Source organism: Carya illinoinensis, chromosome 13, assembly GCF_018687715.1.
Source record: "Carya illinoinensis cultivar Pawnee chromosome 13, C.illinoinensisPawnee_v1, whole genome shotgun sequence".
NCBI classification, from domain to species: domain Eukaryota; kingdom Viridiplantae; phylum Streptophyta; class Magnoliopsida; order Fagales; family Juglandaceae; genus Carya; species Carya illinoinensis.
In genome coordinates, this window is record NC_056764.1 from 32,905,630 (window position 1) to 32,928,574 (window position 22,945).

At 38.9% G+C, this 22,945-nt stretch overlaps 1 protein-coding gene and 2 pseudogenes across 1 annotated transcript; 1 reads left to right on the forward strand and 2 right to left on the reverse strand.

Annotated features, from left to right (window-relative positions):
- Nucleotides 1-410: 410 nt before the first annotated feature.
- LOC122291969 lies at nucleotides 411-3,377 on the reverse strand (annotated as a pseudogene).
- A 14,159-nt stretch (nucleotides 3,378-17,536) lies between these two features.
- Nucleotides 17,537-19,036, forward strand: LOC122291172 (annotated as a pseudogene).
- A 749-nt stretch (nucleotides 19,037-19,785) lies between these two features.
- On the reverse strand, nucleotides 19,786-22,473 carry LOC122291967 (G-type lectin S-receptor-like serine/threonine-protein kinase RLK1). The gene has a single exon (XM_043100045.1). The coding sequence runs from the start codon at nucleotides 22,415-22,417 to the stop codon at nucleotides 19,958-19,960; it is 2,460 nt and encodes an 819-aa protein (XP_042955979.1). The 5' UTR covers nucleotides 22,418-22,473; the 3' UTR covers nucleotides 19,786-19,957.
- Nucleotides 22,474-22,945: the final 472 nt, after the last annotated feature.

Here is a 22,945-nt window from a genome sequence, read left to right on the forward strand (position 1 = left end):
ATTGTAGTCTATTTTACAATAAAATTCCCCGTAACATGTGTTAAATTCCTTGTAACGTTGTTGAAGCATGTAAAATAACATGTGTCTTGTGTGTGCTTAATTCCTATGTTTTTACATTATTGTTTTATTGTATATCTCGATATTCTTGTACGTGGGTGTGGTTGCTCTGGTGTTTCCACGACAGTCACAACTCTTTTACATTGTTACAAAATTTAACACTCATAAATATAATAATCTGTCAAATCTAGTACCATTTGACTATATGACATCTACCTGTTGATCTTGCTTGTCAAAATAGATGGAAATAAAGAATTATTTTATCAATATATAGTCAAAATCAGGATATTTTTATGTTTGGATGTGGGTCCTTTAATACAAATTTTTATTTATTTTTGCACCATATTATATGAGAAATTGAGGCCTTAATTAATATATATTTGGCATTGCTTTCCAAAACACTGCAGGAGAGTACAATTTGATGGATGGGTTTGATTCTTCTTGACTATATAAAGGCAAAGTCAGTGGTCATCATGCATGATTTAAAAAGAGAGTTGATTTTGTTTGTATCAGAGGCTTTCCTTATCCCATGTTTGCGGCTTCAGATCACAATTTGCAGGCTGCATCACATATGCATCTTTTTTAATCAGATTACAACATATATACGACTTTCAGTTTCAAGTTGATGCTAATCGTGAAGAAAGAGAGGCATTTCATTTATGTGAAGTTAAACGATTCTCTGAGGAACTTCACAAACATATCTGCAACAGCTGGATACATCAAAAGAGCTGTCTTCCTCGTATTTTTTTAGAAAGAGATAATTCTTTTAGTAGAACTAAATAGCCACGTAACTATACAATACTGAGAAATGCTGGCGTCAATTTGCAGTGACTATGGTACTAGCGGCATAAGGAAATGGGCAGGGTGGAACCGGTACATCAAGAACTCCTTCCAGCATAAGGGAAACCATCCGTATAGTGGGTCTAAGAGTCGGGTCTTCTTGAATACACCAAATGGCAACCTTCACAAATCTCTCAAGCTTCATCATGTCGTCCATGGCGTCCATGTCATAATCTACCAGAGCATCCAGTGTCCTTTCTTGAAAGCAGTCATAAGCCCAATCAGTCAAGATTGCTGTGTCCTCTCTCCCAGACTCCATGTCCACGCTTCTTCGACAGCAAATGATCTCTAGCAGCATCACACCAAAGCTATAAACATCGACTTTAGCGGTGATTGGCATGTTCCTGAACCATTCAGGTGCAACGTACCCTTTTGTTCCTCTAATGGCGGTATGGGTTTTGCTCTGATTCATCATCAACAGCTTTGCTAATCCAAAGTCAGAAATTCTTGCATTGTAATATTCATCAAGGAGTATATTCTGAGGCTTTATATCGCAGTGGATTATTTGAGTGCTGCACTCTTCGTGTAAATACAAGAGTCCTTTCACAACCCCAAAAGCAATTTGGATTCTTTTTTCCCAATCTGGTTTTGAATCTCCAAAAAGGAAACCAGATAAAGTGCCATTGCTCAGGAACTCATATACCAGCAGCCGTTGTCGTTCCTCATCACAGAAACCAAGTAGTCTAACCAGGTTCTTGTGATGTGTCTTACCAATTATATTTACTTCAGCATTGAATTCCTTCTCATTCTCCTGGAAAACACTGTTTATCTTCTTGACTGCCATAAGGACATTAGAGCCCATCTTTATTTCACCTTTGTAAACAACACCAAAAGCTCCCCTTCCCAGTTCTTCCTTGAAGCCATCTGTGGCTGGTAGGTAAAACGACGCAAATTCATTTCCAAGCCACCACCTTTTTAGTTAATTTGTTTGATTTTCTTTTGGTAAATGAAGTAAAAACCATAAAGCATAGTGGCAATCAGTATAAAGTTAACGAACACAGAGAAGCCTAGAAGCACTGACCCTCCAATTACCAAACCGTCCTGGTTCTTTTTTCGGATTGTCTCGTTGCCTGGAACCGGGAAATAGGGACCCGGCAGGGTGGAATTCTCTCTCCTAACTTTGATGAATGCCTTACCTGTAAAAGTTCCGGTGAATCTCCCATTGGAGAGTGGTAGCTTCTTCTTCCAACAGGTATTGCCATCTGTAAGTACGGCGACAGCACACATACAATCTTGCAAGCAAGAATTTGTGCAATTATCTTCAGTAAAAGGCACCATTTTAATGTAATCTGATGTTGGCCAATCAGTATTTGTCAGTTGCTCTAAATCATACTGATCCTTTTGGGGGCTAAGTTCATCTTCTTTGCATCCCTGTATGAAGTCTGGCTTGCAACTTCCATAAGGATCATTTGGATCAAGTAAAGAGTATCCTCTTGGGCACTCACACCTTGGCCCCTTATCAGGTTTGAGATAACAGACACTGTTGTACCCACAAACACCCATTCCTGATTCAACAAGAATATCCATACATATATTATCCGGTACAGACCAAATTTCAGTCCAGCTTTCATTGCCGGTGGCAGTCTTCGGGTGAGAATACAGAGTGAAAATACCATCAAAATTGAGAGTAGCTCTAAAATAGGAATTTCCCGTCGAGAGACTTTCCGGTGATACAATGCTACGCTCCTCATTCTCTTTAAGGATATGCATATATCCAGACTCATCAAAAACAAATTTTTTACCGGGATTTGATGCATTACCTCCAACAGTACTGTCGTTTCCATAATAAGGACTATTAGGTTCATTGGTAGGCAAGTTTATCGTATTGAGCACAAGAGTACCAACCTCTATCCTTTGCTTATTCCCGTATTGAACGAAACGAAGCTGGAACCTTCCTTTGGAAAAGTTGGTCTCTGATTGTCGAGATGAAAGGAACCCTCCCCTGTCCATTCTCTGTGTAGGTAAGATAGTATCGGCAGGATCCAGGAAGCTTTCCCATACCCTATTAAAGCTGTTATCTTCGAGCACAAAGTTGCCAGTATCGTTCATCACACCAGAGGCAACAACACCAGTAAGGGTCTGAGATGTCCATAACTCTTCTCCTTGAGGGCTAGTGAGAACTAATCCACGATCAGAACTTAGTTCCACTTTTGATCCTCTTGGAGCAGGGCGAAGTACTCCTTTTGCATACCAAACTATGGTTCTGTCGGGTATCTTGTCATACCAAATAGATAGCAGGAAGAAATCGCTGTTGTTGAGTCTGCGAAATCCAAAGGCAAAATCCTCAGAAGGAGAGAGCCATGAAGAGTTATCATCATTTGCCCAGAGAGAACTACCCACGGTGATGTTACGACTAGTTTGAGCAACAGCAGAAAGTGGAAAAAGCAGCAACAGGGAAAAGAAAGTTGTAGGAAGAGCAGAAGCCATTACCGCAACCAAAGGCAATATTTGGCTTCAGACGATCGGAAAAAAAGTGGGTCAATTAAGGAAGGTGTGAAGTGGTGCTAGAGTATGTATTATCATATACTAAGCCATGTCAAACTCTTAAATTTCATGGTCAACATGGACAGGCAGGACAGGTGCCTTCGGCCTTTTTGAAATTTCAGGCAGAGGCTTGTGTTTTCAATTTTTGCACTGGTTAGACATTAGAATGTCCTATACTCATAATATGATTTGTTTAAAAGTTAAATTTGTTTACCCAATTTTGAATTCTTTGGAAAATATTTCTTTATTATACCGTTCTAGATGTTCATTCACATGCTGTCTCATGTCAAAAACATTATTTAGAAAGAGTCAAGCTATCTGAAATTTACTATTTCAGATGCCCTCTTGACATTGTATACAGCATAAGCTGCATAACTCTTTTTTGACACTGTTGCATGGAAACATAACACGTTTAACTATATGCTGAGGGATGGTTGAGAGATCATGGCCTCATATCTCAGATCATTTTTATCTACACCATCCAATTTCTTGCACAAGCCTATAAGAACTAATACTTCAAAATTAAACCAAAAAAAAAAAACCACAATTGCTATTACTATTGGCCAGATTAGTCATGAGTTTGGTACTAATTAATGGGGGTACTAGAAATCCAAACCCAAATTTGGGGCCTTTGGGTTCCAAAATATTATTAGGAAAAGCAAAGACTTTAGAGAGTTAAGGCCAGTTCAATCCAGTTTCAGACTTTAGAAGTTGTAGCCTTCCTCTTGTGGTCCATTAATACCGTTGCTATGTTCTGGTTCATTGACCTGATAGTTCTTTTTAGGTGGGGAAGATCCACGTGGCTTACATTTTATAAAGCTTCATGTTTCCATCAAGCTGTCATTATCTTTGGTGAAGCAGCTAGTCCTCTAATCACGTTTCTCATATTTAATGGTATATTTCTATTACAATATATAAGAAATGAAAATTAAATAATAAGTAATTAAGGTTAAATTATATTTAAAAACATGATATATCAAACTATATATGTTAATAATTTTCATTTCAAGTTACTTTAGTGTTGGGATTTTCTATAGACATGCCTCTTTTGCTTCTCATCTCACCCCTGGCCTTCTAGTTTTGTAATTAATAGATTTATCATGGCTACTGAGTTTTAGGAAAAGTTGAGGAAGCCATATGTGATGACTTTGTCCTCTTCAGTCGGTAGATTTTGTCTGTCGCTCTTGGATATAGCTTGACTTCACGAAGATACATAAGAAAAAGTAAGACATGGTGGTTCCAGGTTGACCAAGAAAGCGTGTTTGCTTGACTTGCTATTGCTATTCATACAACTGGCTTGTTGATGCAAATACGGAGGTTGAATGATGTTCCGTAATCCAAGGGGAATGGAGATCACGAGGGAACGGAGATTACGTCTTCAAGGAAGATTTTATCCGATTTAATTTTAAATTCATGTTTATTTGATTTGTTTTGAATTCTTGTTATTTTGATTAGCTCTTTCCTAATTTATTTCCTAACTTATCGCAATCAATGTAATCCTATAAACAAAGTTGAAATAGAATGGAGAAGGCAGTTGTCATTTTTGTTACAAAGTTGAACTTTGTTTGGAGAGATTCCACAAATTACAAAGGGACTATGTAGTTTCTTTCCTTTTGGCTATCAACGTGACGTTGATCTGTGAGGTTTTGCGCCAATTTTGGCATCAGAGCAAGATTCCTTTCTTAAGGAATTCTAGTTTTCATATCGGTAACCCGCAGTGGGAATTCTTAGGACATGTCAAACAACCAAAATCCAAACACCAACCTACCCCAATTGCAAGACCAAATCACTCAGCTCACAACTGTTATAGAGCAAATTACCCAGAGATTGGATTTGTTGGAGGAACATCAAGATCGAGAGGAAACTGGTCCTTACAATAGAAGAGAGCGTAGGCAATTTCAGGAGGACACCATGGAAGACAATGAATGGGAAGAAGAGGATGCCAAATATGGAGAAAGAGACAGAGGAGTTGGTCATCATGGCACTCATTTTGGGCGTGGCGGACAATATTTTCCCAGGGGACGTGGGCGGCGTGATGCTAACCATCAACCTCTTGATGAACTCACTAAGAGGATGAAGGTGGATGTTTCAGATTTTTTTTGGGAAGTTAAAACCCAATGCATTCGAAGAAGAGATGAATGAACGACTGAAGGAAAAATACTTGCCTATTGATTACGAGCAAATGATGTTCGAAGAGATGTTACAATTGAGACAGGGGCTGTTAACTATCGATCAATATACGGACCGTTTTGATGAGCTTACTTTCTGTAGTAAGATTGTAGAAAATGACCAATAAACTTTAGCCAAGTATCGCACTGGGTTATGTAGTGAAGTGCACAAAGAAATATTGACCGCTCGATTGATTAACGCTGACGAGGCATACCAACTGGCACTGCATGTTGAGAAGCAATTGGGATCCTCAAGTGGGAGGCGAATGGCTTCAACGGATTTTCGGCAAGAATGTTTGTCAACATCTTCATTCCAGAAGCCCCTATTACCTAATAACCAACCCAAGAACTTTGTGGTGGAAGACCAAAAAGCCAAGGCCAAGGTTATGGGTGAAGGGCCCCAATGTTATAAGTGAAAGGGTTTGGGCACTACGTTGTAATTTGTCTTACAAGAGAAAAGAACCTAGCCTTTGTCTGTGAAAAAGAATTGAGGGTGATCGACGAGGCTGAAGAAAGTGAAGAAGAGGATGTTGAGGCCGAGGAAGAGCATCTGGGTGCTACTAACTTACCCAGTTGTGTAATCCATCGAGTACTAACCGGCACCAAAAAGGAGACTCAAGCTAGTATTGATTGGCGACGCACGAACATATTTCATACACGTATGGAACATGGTAACCATGCTCTAAATGTCATCATTGACAACAGCAGCGGCATGAATGTAATTTCTAAAGATGCGGTGGGATGCTTGAGATTGAAAGTAGAGCGGCATCCCACTCCTTATTGGGTCAGTTGGGTCAATGAAGACAATCCGATTTTAGTAAAGCATCAGTGCCTAGTGAAATTTTCATTGAAAAAAAATTATGAAGATGAAGCCTAGTGTGATGTGATTCCCATGACCGTTTGTCACATGTCGGTGGGACGGCCTTGGCTTTACGACAGGAGGGTGTCTTATGACGGGTACGCTAATTCTTATTCCTTTAAATTTAAAGGTAAGAAATTTGTTTTAGACCCATTGCAAATTTCAGAGTTTGAAGCACAACCAAAACAAGAAGCAGCCCCAGTGCTGACCATTCAGCAATTTACACGGGCTTTAAAGGCTGAACAAATGTTGCTGCTAGTGGTATATCAAGAAGCAAAAAAAGAATATGGTATTATTCCTATGGAGATTGCCGACTTGTTGAATAAATTCAAAGATATTATGCCTGACAAAATTCCAAAGCAACTACCACCAATGAGGGACATGCAGCACGCCATTGATTTGATCCCTGGTTCATCCTTGCCTAACTTGCCGCACTACCTTATAAGGCCAACAGAAAATGAGGAACTGAAGCGACAAGTCCAGCAATTGTTAGACAGTGGATTTATCCGAGAAAGCCTGAGTCCTTGTGCGGTTCTAGTTCTACTTACGCCTAAGAAAGACGGTAGTTGGAGGATGTGCATAGACAGCCAAGCTATTAACAACATAACGGTGAAGTATTTCCCATTCCGCGGCTCGATGATATGTTGGATTTATTAAATGGTGCATCCATTTTTACAAAAATTGACATTCGAAGTGGATATTACCAAATTCGAATCCGTCCCAGAGATGAGTGGAAGACGGCTTTCAAAATAAAAGATGGCTTGTATGAGTGGTTGGTCATGCCCTTTGGGTTAACCAACGCGCCAAGCACTTTTATGCGAGTCATGACCCAAGCACTCAAACCATTCTTAAGTAAGTTTGTAGTTGTTTATTTTGATAATATCTTAATTTTTAGCCGTTGCGTGCAAGACCACTTAAACCATGTGTAAGAAGTTCTGGAGACTTTGAGGAGAGAACAATTATTTATTAATCGGAACAAGTGCTCCTTTATGAAGCAGCAAGTGAGTTTCTTGGGGTTTATAATTTCAGACCAGGGTGTAGGCACTGATCCTACCAAGGTCCAAGCAATACAAAACTGGCCTGTACCACATAGCTTTTCGGAAGTACGAAGTCTCCATGGCCTCGCCACATTTTATTGTCGTTTTATCCAAAATTTCAGCACCATAATGGCACCTATTACCGAGTGCCTGAAGTCCAAAACTTTCTGTTGGACAGTAGATGCTGGCAAAGCATTTGATGATATCAAGGCTAAGATGGGAGAGGCACCAGTTTTGAAGTTGCTGGAATTTTCAAAATTATTTAAGGTCACTTGTGATGCCTCACATGTGGGCGTGGGAGGAGTATTAAGTCAGGAGGGTCATCCTATTGCTTTCTTCAGCGAGAAGCTCAATGAGGCCGACGAAAATATTCGGCATACGACATTGAATTTTATGCTTTGATTCAAATTCTCAAACATTGGCGTCATTGTTTAATTCACAGACAGTTTGTACTTTATACTGATCATGATTCTTTGAAGCACCTAAATTTTCAAAGCAAATTAAATGCCAAGCATGCTCGGTGGATGGATTATTTACATCAGTTTGAGTTTGTCATTAAGCACAAATCAAGAGCTGAAATAAAGTGGCCGACACTTTGAGCAGACAACCCCATTTGCTATTTGAATCTTCTGTCAGTTCCATGGAGTTTGGAAAGTTTAAACTCGAGTATGCGGAAGATGAAGACTTTGGTAACACTTGGAACAATTTAACTGATGGTGGGGGAGCAACACTCAGCAATTATTCAATAAAGGATGGTTATTTGTTTTTTGGAACCCGCTTGTGTATTCCTCAAAGATACTTCCGAGAATTTATCATTTCGGAACTCCATGAAGGAGGTTTAGCAGGGCATTTTGGTTATGAAAAAACCTTTGCTATTGTTGCTAATCGATTTTTTTGGCCACGATTACATCGAGATGTGCACAAGGTGGTGGCTCGCTACCGGGTATGTCAGATTAACAAGGGTACTAAGCAGAGAGCAGGGCTCTACACTCCACTTCCAATTCCGGATAGGCCTTGGCAACATCTTAGTATGGATTTGTTCTTGGATTACCCAAGACTTTACGTCAACATGATTCCATTATGGTAGTGGTGGATCGTTTCTCAAAAATGTCCCATTTCATTCCTTGCATAAGACCTTTGATGCTTCCAAAAGTGCAGCTCTGTTCTTACAGGAGGTAATTTGGTTACATGGTGTGCCAGCCACCATCGTGTCCAATCGAGATGTCAAATTTATGAGCTATTTTTGGAAGACACTGTGGGCAAAAATGGGAACAAAGTTGTTATTTTCTAGTGCCTTCCATCCCCAAACAGATGGTCAATCTGAAGTGACGAACCGAAGTTTGGGAAATTTATTGCGTTCTCTCACATCAGATCATGAAACAAGCTAGGAACTGGTATTATCTCAAGCGGAATTTGCTTTCAACAATTTCGTGAATTGTTTTACTAGGTGCACACCATTTGAAGTCGCCTATGGCTTTCAGCCCCAGACTCTTTCGGACCTTTAGCTGTTACCTCTGCCTCCTAGACCAAGTGACGCTGCACTGGACTTTTCTGGTTATATGAGAGACATTCATGAAGAGGTGAAGCAACGACTATCTCTCAACACTGAAGCATATGCAACCTCTGCTAATATCAAGCGCAGGGATAGGCAATTTGATGTCGGCGATAGGGTCCTTATCCACCTAAGGTCAGAATGCTTCCCTCCAGGTAGCTTTACCAAGTTACATGCACGGCATGCAGGTCCTTTCAAATTTCTTAAGAAGTTGGGTTTAAATGCCTATGTAATAGAACTACCCCCTGATTTTGGCATCAGTCATGTTTTTAACATTGAGGATCTTACTAAATTTCATGGTCTCGAAGATCAATTACCGGACACTTCAACTACACCAGCGGTGCAGGAGACAGTTATTCGGGTTCGTAAGAACACGGGTCCTAAAGATGAAATTGATTCTATATTGGATCACCAATTCGTTACTACATGCCATGGGGGTTATTATAATTTTTTGGTCCAGTGGAAAAATTGCTCCAAGTCCAATTCAGTCTAGCTACAAGCACCAGAGCTCAAGCGGTTACATTCAAATTTATTTACTGCATATGTTCAACAACACTTGTCGGAGTCAAGTTTTTCCGAATGGGCGGTAGTTGATGCAAATACGGAGGTTGGTCCGTGAATGATTTTCCGTAATCCAAGGGGAATGGAGATCATGTGGGAATGGAGATTACGTCTTCAAGGAAGATTTTATCCGATTTAATTTTGAATTCATGTTTCTCTTATTTGTTTTGAATTCTTGTTATTTTGATTAGTTCTTTCCTAATTTATTTCCTAGCTTATCGCAATCAATGTAATCCTATAAACAAAGTTGAAATGGAATGGAGAAGGCAGTTGCCATTTTTGTTATGAAGTTGAACTTTATTTGGAGAGATTCCACAAATTACAAAGGGACTCTATAGTTTCTTTCCTCTTGGCTATCAACGTGACGTTGATCCGTGAGGTTTTGTGCCACTTGTTCTCACCTGCCTTAACCCATTTCTTGTAATTGTCTGAACCCAATTTCCTTCTGCATACCAATGGTGTTTGCTCCTAATGAAATTCTCTTTTATTTGCTACTTCTGCTACTAATTTCAGCCATTACTCAAACTAGTGGCAACATGATTGTGGAGAGTTCACTCTATGCAAATAATGATAACTCTTCATGGCTCTTTCCTTCTGGTGAATTTGCCTTTGGGTTTCCTCATCTCACCAACATAGATTTCTTCATTCGTTCTATTTGGTATGACAAGATTCCAGACAAAACCATAATCTAGTCTGCAAATGGAGATTATCCTGCCCCAAGGGAATCCAAAATGAAGATCACTGCTAATCGTGGGCTATTACTGCCTAGCTCTCAAGGTGTAGTGTTATGGATATCCCCGGGTATAACTGGTGTTGCTTCCTACGGTTCAATGTACGACACAGGCAACTTTGTGCTCGAAGAAAACAACTTTAACAAGGTATAGGAAAGCTTTCTTAATCCTACCGAGACAATCTTGCCAACACAGAAAATGGAAAGGGGACGGGTCCTATCTTCTAGAAAATCAGAGAACAACTTCTCCAAAGGAAGATTCCAGCTACGTTTCATTGAAGGAAGGAGTAAACTTGTGTTCAATAGCATAAACTTGCCCACTACTAAACCAAATGAAGCTTATTATGAAAAGAAGAGCACTGTGAGTGATTCTAATACATCTAGTCTTGGTAAGCAATTAGTATTCGATGAATCAGGCTACATTTATATACTAACAGAGAATGAGAAGTGTATTAATCTCTCACGGGGAGGGCTCTCAGCAAGAAATTCTTATGTTCGAGCGACTCTCAATTTTGATAGGATTTTCACTTTGTATTCTCACCCAAAGACTACTTCCATAGGTAATGAAATCTGGACTTCCATTTGGTCTGTACCAAATAACATATGCAAGGACTTTCTAGTTCGTGCAGGTACTGGTGTTTGAGGGTACAACACTATCTGTAGCCTAAAAGCAGATAAAAGGCCAAAGTGTGAATGTCTAAGAGGGTACTCTTTTCTCGATCCAAATGATCCTTATGGAAGCTGCAAGCCAGACTTTACACAGGAATGTACAGAAGATGAGCATAGTTATGAAAAGAAGCTTTATGCTATAGAGGAAATACCAAATATTGATTGGACAGGGATAGATTACATTCGCTTGAGGCCTTTTACGGAGGAGAATTGCAATAATTCTTGCTTGCAAGATTGTATGTGTACTGTTGCTGTATTTGCAGATGATGATGGCTATTGGAAGAAGAAGTTGCCACTCTCCAACGGGAGATTCGACAATAATTTTAATGGGAAAGCTTTTATCAAGGTAATGAAAGATAATTCAACTCTACGTGGTCCTTGTAACCCGATATCAGGCAAGGAACCAATCCAAAATAAGAGAGAGGAGAAGATTTTGATACTCGTAGGATCAGTGCTACTGGGTTGCTCTGTGTTTGTTAAATTTTCACTTATTGTCTCTGTGTTATATGGTTGTTTCTTCATTTACCATAAGAAAATCAAAACAACTAATGAAAAAGGTAGCGTCTTGGAGACGAATTTGCATTTTTTTTACATACAAATATCTTCAAGATGCTACAGACGAGTTCAAGGAACAACTAGTTAAGGGATCTTTTTGTGTTGTCTACAAAGGATCAATAAATATGGGTTCTAATGTCCTTGTGGCCTTTAAGAAGTTAAACAGTGTTGCATAAGAGAGTGAGAAGGAATTTCAAGCTGAAGTGAACATAATTGCCAGGACATATTACAAGAATCTAGTTAGACTCCTTGGATTTTGCGACGAGGGACCTCAACGATACTCGTATACGAGTTCTTGATCAATGGCTCTTTAGCATGTTTCCTTTTTGGAGACTTGAAACCAAATTGGAAAGAAAGAATCCAAATTGTTGTTAGGATGGCCAGAGCACTCTTGTTTTTACGTGAAGAGTGCTCCTGTCAGATTATTCGTTGCGATATAAAGCCACAGGACATACTTCTTGATGAACATTACAATGGTTGAATTTCTGACTTTGGATTAGCAAACTTGCTGAGGATGGATCAGAGCCACACTCATACCGCCATTAGAGGAACAAAAGGGTATGTTGTATAAGGGAATCCACATAAATCACGCCCATCCGTGATTTCCTCTGTGTCAATATTTTTGTATAGCAACTTTGTTTCTTGTTGTATATTCCATAATAGTCGTTGTCTTGTTTATGGTTGTATATTCCTTAACTAGCCATATTCTTGTATTATATAAAGATGTCTTGTAATGCAAAATTATACTAGAGAGATTTTCACCAAATTACTTGCGTAATCCTTATATGGTATCAGGAGGTTCCTCTCCCACGAGAATAGAAACGTCCTCCAACTCCATGTCATCAAATGATAATTCTTTGGTGCCCAATGGCTCTAACTCTGCATCTACACTACCTTTTGTTACTATTAACACTTCCAGTCAATTGCCCTACAAACTCACATCCTCAAATTATAGTTCCTAGCGTGCAACTTTTCTCACCATTCCCATTGGATATGATATGATGAAATACTTGGACGGCACTTTTCAGTGTCCTACACCTACTGTGAATTCTTCTGCGTCTGCTGTAGCACTCTATGCACACTGGTGCCGACAGGACCAGTTATTGTTGAATGCTATTTTTGCTTCCATTTCTGAAGCAGTTATGCCCCTCATTGCTATGACTACTACAAGTCGTGATGCCTGGCAGTATCTAGCTTGCTTGTTTAGTAGCAAATCACGTGCAAGGATTATGCAGTTGAAGAAAGATCTCACCCTTATTCAACGGGGTGCTCGCACGGTATCTGAGTTTCTTCATGCAGTTAAGGTAATTGCTAATGAACTCTCTTTTATTGATGCCCCAGTTTTGAATGATGATGTGACGTTATATGTACTTAATGGCCTTGGTTCTGAGTTTCGAGATATGGTAGCCCCTATACGCACGAGAGAAACTACCTTGTCTTTTGCATAATTGCATGATCTGTTAATTGGTCATGAACACTATCTCAAGCGCATGGATGGAAATACTTCAACCCTAGTTGTCACTTCCAATTCCACTCAACGGAAGCCATCTAACTCTCAGTTCAAAAATAACAAGAACCGTTCCAAACAAAATTCCTACAACAAAGCTCCTTCTAAGAAGCCCTCTGTTGTGTGCCAAATATGTAATCAGCTAGACACACTGTCAAGCATTGTGCAAAAATGCAGTCTCGCCCTACTGTCAACCGCACTACTTCTTCGGCTCCATCGAATGGCAAATGGCTTTTTGATTCCGCTGCTTCACATAATATTACATCTAATTTGGCTAATCTCTCCATTCACTCTTAATATGATGGACAAGATGAGGTTGTTCTTGGAGATGGCACATGTTTACAAGTTGCTAACATCGGTTCCACCACTTCCCCTTCTCGTTCTCTTACTTTAAAAGAAACTTTGCATGTGCCCCTTATTCATAAAAATCTGATCTCCGTTCACAAGTTTACTCATGATAACAATGTTATTGTTAAATTTCACCCTTTCTTTTACCTTGTGAGGGATCGGATGATGGGAACGGTGCTCATGCGCGGAAGGTGTGAAGATGGAGTTTATCCTGTGGAACTATGTTCTTCCTTATCTCAAGCTCATGTCGTCACATTGGCTGGAACCCGTGCCTCGTTTGATCTTTGTCATCATTGGCTGGGTCACCCTACTCCAAAACTTTTATCATCTCTCCTTCATAGTTTTGATTTACCTGTGTCCTCTCCTAAGTCCTTATTGTCATGTATTTCATGTCATTGCAATAAATCGCATAAATTGCCATTTAGTCTCACCTCTCTTACGAGTCATGCTCCTCTTGAATATTTGTATGCCGATGTTTGGAGACCATCCCCAGTTCCTTCTGTTGATGGCTACCGATATTATGTACTTCTTGTTGATCATTTCACTAAATATTGTTGGTTTTGTCCTATGCGAAATAAGTCAGATGTATCCTCTATTTTTGTTCAATTTAGCGCTATGGTTGAAATCAATTCTTCGGAAAAATTAAAAATTTTTATTCCGACAACGGCAGTGAATCTATCAAACTTAGACCTCTTTTGGCTGCTTGTGGCATTAGCCATTTTACTACTGCCCCGCATACTCACCCAGCAAAATGGTACTGTCAAACATCGCCATCGACATATAGTCGAAACAGGTATGACCCTTTTACATCATGCTTCCGTCCCTTCTACTTATTGGTCATATGCTTTGGCCATAGCAGTTTATCTCATTAATCGTCTTCCCACTCCCTTGCTCTCATGTCGAAGTCCCTTTGAAGCATTATTTGGCTGGGTTCCCGTCTATCATAAGTTGCGCACCTTTGGTTGTCAATGCTACCCTTGGCTTGTTCCCTATCACACAAATAAATTTCAACCCAAGTCCACACCTTGTGTTTTTCTTGGGTATTCCTTGACTCAACATGCTTTCAAATGTTTGGACCTTCACACGGGTAAGTTTTATCTCTCTCGTCATGTTACCTTTGATGAAAATATTTTTCCCTTCACAAAGGCAACTTCTTCTGCTCCTATGGCTGCTACTACACCATGCCCTGTTGCTTTTTCTCCTTCTTTAGTTCCTCCAGTTTGCATAGTTTCTTCGGATAATCTTCCTAACACACCTACTGCACCTGATGCTATGGCAACTGTCACTCCGTCTCCTACACCAGGTATGGCTTCCTCTTCTCATGCTAGTAATCCTTCTAGCTCTGAGTCTCCTCTGCCCATTGAAACCCGCACCTCCTACTTGAACTCATCCCATGGTTACTCGAGCTAGAAATAATATTTTCTGTCCTAAGCAACTCTCAGTTACTACCAAGCATCCTCTTGCACCTCCATTGGAACCAACCTGTGTCTCTCAAGCACTCAAGGACTCTCGCTGGTGTAAGGCCATGGCAGATGAATTTACTGCCTTAGTTTCACATGGTACTTGGAAACTGGTCCCTAAGTCCTCTGCTTCCAATTTAATTGGCTGTAAATGGGTGTTTTGGATTAAGCATCATCCTGATGGTACAGTGGATTGGTTTAAGGCACGCATTGTCGCTAACGGATTCAATCAACTTTCAGGTGTCGATTACACAGAGACCTTCAGTATCGTTATAAAACTGACTACCATTCGACTTATTATATCACCGACGTTGTCCAACAATTGGCTAATCAAGCAAATTGATGTCAATAATGTGTTCCTTCATGGTCAGTTAACTGAGCAAGTGTTTATGCAGCAACCTGCAGGCTTCATTGATCAAACTCATCCTCATCATGTTTGTTCTCTTCATAAATCCATTTACGGTCTCAAGCAAGCGCCTAGGGCCTGGTACAATGCAATGCGCTCTAGTCTTCTTGAGCTGTTTCTTTAATTCGAAGTCTGATAGCTCCTTGTTTATTTTCAATCGGGATGGGATTCTCTTCTAAGTGTTGGTGTATGTTGATGATTTATATGTTGCACCAGAATGGTTCAAGAACATGCCAATCACCTCTAAAGTCGATGTGTACAGCTATGGTGTCTTGTTGCTAGAGATAATTTGTTGTTGGAAAAGCGTATTAGCAATGGAATCTGGCGGAGAACACAATGCAATTTTAATTGATTGGGCTTATGACTGCTTTAGAGATGGAGAAATAAATGCTCTGGTGGAATTTGATGTGGAGGCCATGGATGATATGGGGAATGTAAAGAGGTTTGTGAAGGTGGCCATTTGCTGCATTCAAGAGGATCAGTCTCTTAGACCCACTATGAGGAAGGTTACACAGATGCTTGATAGAGTTGTTGATGTACCTATTCCACCATGTCCATCTCCCTTTATAACTACTACGACAACTTGAAACCCGCTTTATTTTTCTTTCTAAACACGAAGATTACAATCACTTCGTACGTACCAATTAGTATTTGCTGCTCATATGTTTTGTAATCTGTCTTTCTGGTAAGTAATTTAGTGTCAAGTTTGAACTTTGATCTCTTTAATTATAATATAGATAAATGATATTTGTAATCATAAAATTTGAAAGCGTTGCACACTCTTTTTAAAAAAAGTAAGTAAATATGAGACCCATTTCATGAAAAAATAAATAAATTTTTAATAATAAACTTTACTATTTTTCAAAATGAATACACGACTCGTGTATACCCATATCTGTATCTAGCTAGTTTTGCTATTTGATTAGCTATTGTATTAGCCTGATCTGTATACGTACATTGAACCCTCCAATTTGGCTTCCTTTTCAACCTTACTTTGGTATCATCTATATATTATTTGCCCATGCCATGACCAAGTTCTCGTTTTCATTGTAAATGGCCTTTATAATTTTTTGAGAATCTCCTTCAAAGACCACTTTTGTGAAGCCAAGTTTTGCACAAAATTCCGATACCTAACCATGTCCTTTCTCATTCTCACTTGTATTTTGCTTCCTAGATGAATACTCTCAGCTGATAAATTCATTTAGGCCCTCTCTGGCTACTTGGATTACCTTTCTCGAACTTGCAAACTTGTCTTCAAAGACTAGATCATTCTTTCTAAACCATAGTATCCACCAATTCTAGATCCTCTTCTTGTAATTTCAACACCAATTTCTCCCATGCATAGATCCAAAAAATCTACATCCAATCTCGACCATTTCTGTACAGGACTGTCATATGTACTAAGGTTGGAATAAAATGAACCCTTTCTTTGGCATTGATTATAAAATGTACCTAGCACCATGAGTTCACGATCAACCCTTTCTTTGACCATATGCACCATTTTCGGTCAAACATGGAGGCAAACATTGCTTAAAGTACTTATGGCTGAGTAATGAGCAAGGAAATGCTGCCACAACTCTGCCCCATTCCTAGGGAAAAATACTTTGATCTTTATGTTGTCGAAGTCTTGGTCATGAACTTTTTAATGATGAGAACACATGCAAAGTGTCTTTTATGGCTTTAACCAGTTAAATTCTTGATCCGTGAAGTACGCTCAAATCACACTTTAAAAAAAAAAATTAAAAATAAAAAATTTAAAAAATTATAATAATTAGTTTAAAAATTTTGTGTTTTAATTGTGTTTAGAAATAAAATGAGAATATATATATTATGAAATTAAAAGAGAAATGATATTGTAAAAGAAAGATGATATTGCAAGCGAAAGAATTGTTATTCAAATGCAAAACTTGATGATATATAAGTGAATGATACCCATATATATATAAGTACAAAGGAGTAGGTATAGCTTAAGTATTAATTGATGGCTAAAGATAGGTCTTATCTAATCTCATTTTATTTCTAAACACAATTAAATCACAAAATTTTTAAAATAATTATTATAATTTTTTAAATTTTTAATTTTTAATTTTTTAAACTAAAAAAAAAGTGTGATTTGAGCGTACTTCACAGATCAAGAATTTAACTGGTTAAAGCCGTAAAAGACACTTTGCATGTGTTCTCATCATTAAAAAGTTCATGACCAAGACTTCGACAACATAAAGATCAAAGTATTTTTCCCTGGAATGGGGCAGAGTTGTGGCAGTATTTCCTTACTCATTACTCAGCCATAAGTACTTTAGGCAATGTTTGCCTCCATGATTGACCGAAAATGGTGCATATGGTCAAAGAAAGGGTGTTATTATCAATTAATCCTATATTGGCTCGTGAGGGTGGTTGTCAATGCTGAATTGATCGAATAGTATGATATCTCAGGCTGTTATATACTGAGGCCATGGGTGATGTCGATCTGGGAGATCATGCAAGTGAGTTTGAAGTGCTATTTAAATTCTTTGTCATTGTTCATTCGACAGATGACACTTCACATCCTTTGTTGAAATTTCTGTCAATGGTAGTTTTGATGATATAAACCCGAAGCCACCCCTGGTTATTTCCATCTGTTTGCCGGGCCGTGGTTTTATTTTTTATTTTTATTTATTTATTTATTTATTGCTTTACATTTTTCAGATTTAATGTCTGATATGATTAGTTTTACATTAATCTATATGTGCAGACATTCTTTGATGCTGAAATAAAGAAAATGAACATCCAGAACTGCTACTTCCCTCTTTTTGTTTCTCCTGGTGTATTGCAGAAGGAGAAGGATCATGTTGAGGGTTTTGCTCCTCAGGTGAAATTTGAAATATTTTTCTTTCACAATATTATATTGTGGTATTTATCATCACTCATTTTATTCTGGCGATAACATTCAGAACTTATTTTGTGCTCCAATTAACACACCAATGCTAGTGTACATTGGAAATCCGATTGTTTTCATGATAATTCAATTTATTAAAAGAGAAGCTTGCCAACCACATTGGATCTTGGGCTTGCCTTAGGTCCCGTGGGTCACAAAATCTGGGGAGTCTGATTTGGAAGTGCCTATAGCCATTCGCCCAACCAGTGAGACAGTCATGTATCCCTATTATTCCAAGTGGATTAGGGGACACCGTGACTAGCCATTGAGACTTAATCAATGGTGTAATGTTGTGCGATGGGAATTCAGCCATCCCACACCATTTATCAGGTAGTTGCTTTCTGTTTTCTTTTTCTTTTTTAACTTGTATTGGAATTCATTCAATCATGTTGCTGGCATGCATTGGTTCCTGAAATGGAGACGGGATGACATGTTTCTTGTATGGGTAAAAATAGAAACAGATACAAGGAAATCATGAGGAAGAAATTTTTCACATCATCCCATCACAGCTGTTGAGTTTTATCAGCTGAATAACCTTCTTTCAAGTTGGATGACTGTTTGAAGAGGATATTGATTTATCTAGAATCAGTTATATAGTAATAGGTTGCATGTGTTTCTGGTTGTAGGAGTCGTGAGTTTCTTTGGCAGGAAGGGCATACTGCTTTTGCAACAAAAGCAGAGACAGATGCAGAGGTATGAAACTCCACTCTTTGGATTGTGATTTATCCCCAAAATTTTATCCCCCGAGTCTTTCTATTGTAATTAATGGACAAGCAAGAGACTGGTTGGTAGCTTTTTTCTTTCCTCTTAATTGTTGATATGCACTTTAATCCCAAGTTATATGCTGCAGCATCTTTTCTTCATCTAATATCTTCCGTTGCATTATGCATCGCATGATGTTCTTGGTGGTCTTTTGTTTACTTCACACTTTTGCAGTTGATTATGAACTAATTATTGCAGTTGTCTTCACAATCATGTCAAGTTGTTTGCTACCACTACGAACCAAATTTTGTATTTCAGAAATTCAATGGATGTAAAACTCCAGATAATAAAACTATTAATATAAAAGCATTTCAGGATATGATATCTTTGCTTATTCTGCATAATGAAAACAAATGATGAACAAAAAGATGACATACCTAAAAAGAAGAAATGATTCTTAACTTGAAATTGTAATAACCCTTTCTTTCCAATAGCACTTGTTTTTGTCTTTAAGATTGTTTGATGAATGGTTGGCAAAATATATTTATTGAATAATTAGGTTGAGGGAAAAAATAATTGAAAAATAATAATTTTATTTTTTAATAAAGTTATTAATTAATATATGAAGTGTAATTGTAAAATATTAAAAAAATTATCAAATATTATTATAATAAATAATATTATATTATTATTTACAATTTAAGATAGCTAGTCTAATGTGGATTAATCTAGCTAAAAGTCCATATTATGACCAAAAGACCACATTGGAATTCCATTTTAAACTAGCAATGCTCTTATGCGGTAGAGAACTCAATATCTATTCTGAATGATTTTTTTTCTCACTGCAAAGAAAACTCGATGGGACAGAAAAGGAAATAAAACCCCTGATTTTTAAGTTTCTTTGCCAGAGAAACTGGAGGCATTGTACTGCAAACATTCAATCCAGAGATCGACTACAGAAGTAATTTATTATCAGTTCATGCTAAAATACAAATAATATCTATATATGAACAATAGATCTCATGATGATCGACTGAAAAAGAGTTAAAAGAGTAGTAAGACAAATATAGTAACTGTAAGCTTAGCAGAAGAAGTAATATATGCTGCTTCAACCTGGCCTGCTAAAAGGGGAGGGGCATGGTGGAACAGGAACTTCGACAACTTCCTCGAGCATCTGTGTGACCTTCCTCATGGTTGGTCTAAGAGATGGGTTCTCCTGAATACACCAAATAGCGACCTTCACAAACTTCTCCATCCTCTTTCGGTCATCCAACGCCTCCACATCATATTCAACCAAAGCATCTAGTGTTCCGTCCTGATAACAATCATAAGCCCAATCAGTCAAAATTGCTTTGTCTTCCAAATCCGACTCCATACATACGCTTTTTCGGCAGCAAATGATCTCTAGTAGCATGACACCGTAGCTATAAACATCCACCTTGGCTGTGATCGGCATGTGCCTAAACCAATCAGGTGCAACATAACCTTTGGTTCCTCTAATGGCAGTATTGGTATGGCTCTGGTTCATCATCAAAAGCTTTGCCAATCCAAAGTCGGCAATCCGAGCGTTATAATAGTCATCAAGGAGTATGTTCTGAGGCTTTATATCGCAATGGATGATCGGGCCGCTGCACTCTTCATGTAAATACAAGAGTCCTCTTGCAATCCCAATAGCAATTTCGATTCTTCGATTCCAACTGGGTTTCAGGTCTCCAAAAAGAAAACCTGCTAAAGTGCCATTGCTCAAGAATTCGTATACCAGCAGCCGTTGTTGGCCCTCATCGCAAAATCCAAGCAATCGAACCAGGTTCTTGTGATGTGTTTGGCCAATCACACTCACTTCTGTCCTGAACTCTCTCTCACTATCTTGGAACGAATTATTTAACTTCTTGACTGCCACATGAACGCTAGAACCCATTCGTATTGTTCCTTTGTAAACAACACCAAAAGCCCCCTTTCCCAATTCTTCCTTAAATCCATCTGTGGCTTCTTCAAGCTCTTCGTAAGTAAAACAACGCAAATTCAATTGCACACTACTAGCATTTGCGATAATTTTTTGTAGCTTGTTGTGGTAAATGAAGGAGAAACCTAGACAAACTGCTACAATTAATATTACGTTAACAAAGGCAGAACCACCAAGAAGCACTGACCCAATGAGGATCAAAGTATCCTGGTTCTTCTTCTTTGGTTCTGGATACCGATCAGAAGGAGGAACCGGCACCGGCAGGGTGGAATTATTTTTCCTGATTTTGATGAGAGCTTTCCCCCCGTTAAGGCTAGGATCTACTCTCCCGTTTGAGAGAGGTAGCTTCTTCTTCCAACAGCTATTACCTAATCTGAAAATGGCAACAGCACACATACAGTCTTCCAGGCAAGATTGTCTGCACTTATCTTCAGTATAAGGGCTCAACAGCACGTAGTCAGAGGTTGGCCAATCTGTATTTGTTAGGTCTTCCCAAGTATAAAGATCTTCTCCAGGGGGGCTTAGCCTGTCTTCTTCACAGCCTTGTATGAAGTCCGGTTTGCAGCTACCGTACTGGTCATCTGGATCGAGTAAGGAGTATCCCCTGGGGCATCCACACATCGGTCTTCCATCTGCCTTCAGAGTACAGATACTGTTATACCCGCAAACGCCAATACCTTCGCTAACACGACTGGTAACACAGATATTTTCTGGTAGAGACCAGAGAGGACTCCAGCTTCTGTTGCTGTTGGAAGCCTTTGGGTGAGAATATAGGGTAAAAACTCCATCAAAGTTAAGAGTTGCTCTAAAGTAGAAATCAGCACTTGATTCTACCTGTTGTACCTGTGTTAGATTGACTCGTTGGCCATTCTCTCTCAAAATAAACATGTAGCCTGATTTGTTGAAGACCAATTCTCGACCGGGACTTGATGCAATAGGATCATCGGCGGAAGTGGTCTTACTAGTATGGTATGCTTCGTTAGCGTAGTCGGTCGGCAAGTTTACGGTAAAAAGCTCAAGATTTCCATCTTGTTGCAAACGCAGCCGAAACCTCCCTGTGGAAAAGTTGGTCTCTGATTGTCGAGATGAAAGCACCCCTCCCCTTTCCAGATTTTGTGTAGGCAACAGCGTATCGGTGGGAGTCGTGGGACTATTGAAACTCTCCCATACCGTAGTAAATTCTCTATCTTGAAGCACAAAGTTCCCTTCGTCGGTCATAACACCAGAAGCTACAGTACCAATAATGGTCTGAGAGCTCCATAACTGTTGGTCTTGAGGGCCAGTAAGTACTAGGCCACGGTCAGCAGTAAGCTCCACTTTTGATCCCCGTGGAGCAGGCTTATCTCCATTTGCATACCAAACTATGGTCCTGTCTGGTATCTTAGCAAACCAGATGGAAAGTAGGAAGGAATCCCTATCACTGTGTGGGCTAAATCCAAAGGCAAAATCACGAGAAGGAGATAGCCATGGAGACCTATTGGCACCTGCAATGAGAGAAGCTCCAGCTGTAATGTTACCATTACTTTGAGCAACAGTAGAAATCGGTAGCAGAATTAGCAAGGAAACAAGAAGCCAAGGAGGAAGGAAAGCCATTGCCATTGCCATCACAAAAATGAGCTAGGCACAGAGATTTTAATTGCCTTGTCGCTAGAAAAGGTACTGTTGTTAATCAAGCATTTAAGACTAGTCTTCTTTTCAACCTTGGCTTCAATCATGGACCACGTGATAAGGTCTTTGTTTCAGATAAGTTTTGAACCACGCCATTGGAATTCTTTCTCAGCCGTCACGTACTCACATTTGTCACAAAATCATTGGAAGTCTCTCCGTATAGACTCCAGGGGGCCTAGTCCTTGCATGTATTTTCCTGCTGATTCAACAGCGAGGGCTGTTGCATCGATAATTACAATAATGTAAAAAGTTAAAAATATATATATATTTGCCTAACAAGTAACAAGTTAAATTATAAATGATTTTTTGCAAATCATCGTTAAAATATTTCGGAAAATTGTTTTCAGATATTGAGTTTATTAGCCTGCTAACGAACAGATTTTGGTATTCTTTTGAAATAAAAATTAAAAATAAAATAAAATATTATTAGAATATAATTTTTTTAATATTATTTTTATTTTAAAA